General features: G+C 45.4%; 1 protein-coding gene across 1 annotated transcript; it reads right to left on the reverse strand.

Annotated features, from left to right (window-relative positions):
* Positions 1-275: 275 nt before the first annotated feature.
* On the reverse strand, positions 276-2,590 carry LOC141099094 (uncharacterized). Its single transcript, XM_073587176.1, has 2 exons — positions 1,803-2,590; positions 276-1,697 (listed from the first exon to the last, which is right to left on the reverse strand). The coding sequence occupies exons 1-2, from the start codon at positions 1,931-1,933 to the stop codon at positions 392-394; spliced, it is 1,437 nt and encodes a 478-aa protein (XP_073443277.1). The 5' UTR covers positions 1,934-2,590; the 3' UTR covers positions 276-391.
* Between the last annotated feature and the right edge of the window lie 1,952 nt (positions 2,591-4,542).

The raw sequence follows: 4,542 nt of genomic DNA on the forward strand, positions 1-4,542 counted from the left end.
TATATATATATATTTATATATAATATATTTATATATATATATATATATATATATATATATATTTATATATATATATATATATATATATATATATATATATATAATTTATTTATTTTTTTTGGTGGTTTCCCTTTCTTTACTTTATACCGGATGGTCAGCCATCCAACTCTGAAAGGGATACTATATTTCATTTTTTTTTTATTTATATATATATATATATATATATATATAAAAAAAAAAAAATGAAAAATAGTATCCCTTTCAGAGTTGGATGGCTGACCATCCGGTATAAAGTAAAGAAAAACAAACCATAGTGTACGGCGCAGTGTGTGCAGGCGGCGAAAGACACAATAACCAAACATTATTTTGAAATATAAATTTAACATTTATTTTACTTATTAGTTGTTGGAAACTGGGGGGTGTGGAGGGATGAGGAACGGCTTTGGGTGGAGTAAGGGGTTCTAGGGGAAGGAGGAACCAAAGAAGTGGGGGAAGGGAGCCGAGGCAAGGAAAGTTGTGAAGTGGGAGGTGAGGGAGGAGGGAGGGTAAGAGTCCTCCTCTTTGTTTTTTTATGACGGTGGCCCGTCGTCTTGCTGCTGTCCTCGCTTGAGCCTGAGGACTGGCTAGACCCCGGGGACCGCCTTGAGCCTCTGGACCGCCTTGAGCCTCTGGACCGCCTTGAGCCTCTGGAACGCCTGGAGGCTGTGGACTGGCTGGAGCTGGGGGACCGCCTGGCGCTTGTGGACCGCCTGCCAGGATCTTGTACCTGCTGTGGCATGCTGGTGGTGGTGGATGTCCTGGCAGGGGCCGTAAATATTGAATGCGGGTCCCCCAGCTGATGCTGCTCCGAGGTGGTGGTGCTGGTGGTGGTGGCGGTCCATGCAGGCGTGGTGGCTGTGGCGGTCCATACCGGGGTGGTCCTCCCGCTGGTGGTGGTGGTGGCGGCGCTACAGGCAGGGGTGGTGACGACGGGCCATCCAGTGGTGGTGGCGGCAGCAGTGGTGGGCCAGGCAGGAGCAGCGCTTGGCATGGTGTTGGCGGGTAAGTGTCCAGCTGCACTCGGACTTGGGGCGGTATATTGGTGTCCAGCGAGGCTTGGAAGTGTGGTGGCTGTGCAGTGATATGCAGCAGAAGTAGGTAATGCTGTAAAACGAGTCAGGGGTGGCACCGGTGGAAATGCCACCGCTGACTGCTGCATAATCCTACTCTGCTGCATAGCCTGCATAAAAGCATTGTTGCAGGCCTGCATGACAGTCAACTGGAGGTCAGGGGTAAGGTGTTCCGCCGTGTCCCGAGCTATTTGGGTGTAAAAATGATGCGCTGGTCTGGCGAGGTCGACTTCCAGGCGCTCAAGGCGACCCTCGATAGACTTGTACCGTTGGTCCAAAAGGAGGAAACCACTCTCAAGTCTATCGGAGAGTGCCTTGAGGCTACTCTGAAAGACCGAGCTCAATTCAACGAACTCGGGCATGAGAGGCCTGTCCGAGGTCCTCTGCCGCTGCTGGCGGGAAGTGCCCGCAAAACCAGTGGCAGAGACCTGGGACAGGGGAACACCTGAGCGACCAGCTTCCTGGTCTCCAGATGACTGTGGTGCAGACCTGCAAGGTGCTTCCTCGCTGATGGATGGCTGGGAGGGGTCCGGGGCAGCTTGATGAAGGACCGCTTCGGGCCCAGGTTGCAGGGTGCTGCTCCAGGTGCTGTGAAAAGAAAAGAAAGAAATTACTACCATAAATTAACAATCGCCAACTCCTGTGGAATAAAAAAGCACAGAATAACACACAATACAACTAGAAAATACTTACGTTCGGGAGGCAAGGACCGGTCTTAAAAATGCCAAGGCACGATGGTATCTGTACTTCGTGCCGGTCCTTGCCGCAGCACCACTGCGAACCTTATTCTCCTGACGGATATCCCTGTTGAAGCGGTCCTTCATCGAGCGCCAACGGGTTCTGACTTTGTTCACTGTGGTGGAAAAAAAAAAAAGAAAAAAAGTAAGACTATGCACTGGAGGCTGTGATCATCCAACTGTGTGTGATGATAGAAACTCCATGGAGTTAATAGCATCACACACAGTTGGGTGATCCCGGCCAAGATCACTGCTGCATCACACTGCATTTAAATACTTACGAAAATCCTTGCGGACCCGGGGAGAGGCGTTGTCCCAGCCATCCATCAGCGATGCGGCCACCTCGTTCCAGAGCCGCCGGATCACCACGTTGTCCGAGTGCAGTTGGTGACGGGTGTCCCACAACGGGACTCGCTCCTGGACTAGACGGATGAGCTCGTCGTTGTCCAGGGCGAGGTCCTCCTCCCGCTGTGGAGCCTAGAAAAGAAAGACAAACATTAATCTTTGAAAGATTTTAAAATAAAAAATCTTGAAAACTAGCTGAAGAGCCCGGCGCTGCCCGGGCATAGTAACTAACTGTGGTTAGTTATAGAAAATTATAATTATCCTCCATCCCATAGTCCCGTGCCCATATTCCATCATACATATCCTCCATCCCATAGTCCTGTGCCCATATACCCATCATACATATTCGCCATCCCATAGTCCTGTGCCCATATACCCGTCATACATATCCTCCATCCCATAGTCCCGTGCCCATATACCATCATATATATCCTCCATCCCATAGTCCCGTGCCCATATACCATCATACATATCCTCCATCCCATGCCCATATACCCATCATATATATCCTCCATCCCATAGTCCCGTGACCATATACCATCATACATATCCGCCATCCCATAGTCCCGTTCCCATATACCCAAACAAACAAACATACACACACACACACACACACACACACTTTGAGCTTTAGATAAACAAGCCATGAAAAAATTATTTGTTTTAAATGAAAATAAATGCAAAAAAAGCAACAAACATCGAAAAAAACAACCATGAAAATTTAAAAAAAAAAAAAATAAACCAGACTAGAAAATAAGTAAAAAAAAAAATAACAGTCCGTCTGTACTTACATCACGTCTTCCCGCCCGCACTTGGCCTTGCTGCTCCTGCCGTTCCTCCGGTGGTGGTGGCGTGATGGAGGATGAGGTCTGAAAATTAAACCAAAAAAATTAATCACATGTGTTTATTTTTTCCAATCCATACGGAAGCATAGTACTCACATCTTCTGCCTCTTGCCCTGTCCCGGGGACATATTCCTCACCAGATGAAGACATGCTGCAATAAAAAAAAAAAGAGACATAAGTACATAGAAATGTATTGAAATTTCAGCCAGACATTAGGTTTTTCATACTTACATTGGTGCAGCTTGTGCTGTGTGTCCACTCGTGAGCAATCCTTAAAGTATTGTGGAATCCCAGTGCCCACACCATTTTATCACCTTGGTTTAATTTTTTTTTTTACTGTCTAGACTACATTTCAGTCATGTTTATTGTAAAAACGCATGCGCATAAAAACGCAAGCGTGCGCAATACCATGCGCATGTATTGCGCTCCCATAGGCTCCAATGTGGTGTTTTTGCTCATTCCGTGCGCATTCCGTGCGCATGCGTTGTTTTAACGAGACAGGGCGGAACCAAAAATGCAACATGTTGCGTCTGACGCGCCTGGCGCGAAAGACAAAAAAACGCATGCGCACGAAAGCGCAAGTATGCGCAAGACCATGCGCACATCATGTTAAATATAGGTGCGCAGTGCGCATGCGCACTGGTGCGCACGATGCGCTGCGCACAAAAGCGCAAATGTGAAACCAGCCTAAGTGACATTAGTGAATTAAAAAACATGCAGAGATGCATACAAACAATAAGCACCAATTTAAATACAGACATAGTACAGACAAAAACTAGTTACAGAGAAAGGCAAATTATTGTCATAAATATCCGACTCTGAACAGACAACACATAGTGGAGATTTTCTTACATTCATAAAGCTACAAAATCCAACAATCATATACATACAGTGACTACAATCATTACTCACTATTAAGATATTCATCATTTGTGAGACTACTGAACAACATCAATCTATTCGATCTGTCTTAACTACTTATGTATACATATAAAAATATACACATATATAGAAAAACTAATATATTAACTAAGATATTCAAAAGGAGGAATATCCAGTACCAATGGAATATATACCTACCTCTAGGCAGATTCTAACCCGGAAAAAAACGAGAAGTCATAAAATCTATATAGAAATAACTCTTGGGGCAATTATATACACATACCATAAATGCGAAATATTAATTATGCAAGATTCTGCTGATGAAAAGTCCCACCTAGCAAAAGTATACTCACCCTTTCCAGGAAAAGTATAATCTTCTTTTATTTTTTTTATATAGCGCTAACATATTCCGCAGCGCTTTACATTTTGCACACATTATCATCACTGTCCCTGATGAGGCTCACAATCTAAATTCCCTATCAGTATGTCTTTGGAGTGTGGGAGAAAACCGGAGTACCCGGAGGAAACCCACGCATACACGGGGAGAACATACAAACTCCTTGCAGATGTTGTCCTTGGTGGGATTCGAACCCAGGACTCCAGCGCTGCAAGGCTGCAGCGCTA

This window comes from Dendrobates tinctorius, unplaced genomic scaffold (genome assembly GCF_039654945.1).
Source record: "Dendrobates tinctorius isolate UK_male_01 unplaced genomic scaffold, ASM3965494v1 ptg000098l, whole genome shotgun sequence".
Lineage (NCBI taxonomy): Eukaryota > Metazoa > Chordata > Amphibia > Anura > Dendrobatidae > Dendrobates > Dendrobates tinctorius.

Bases quoted from the DNA above. Each gene is read 5' to 3' on its own strand.
- LOC141099094 (XM_073587176.1), bottom strand. From the start codon at position 1,933: ATGAAGGACCGCTTCAACAGGGATATCCGTCAGGAGAATAAGGTTCGC. The intron at 1,698-1,802 runs GTAAGTATTTTC...TTCTTTTCACAG, and splicing joins CCGGTCCTTGCCTCCCGAAC to CACCTGGAGCAGCACCCTGC.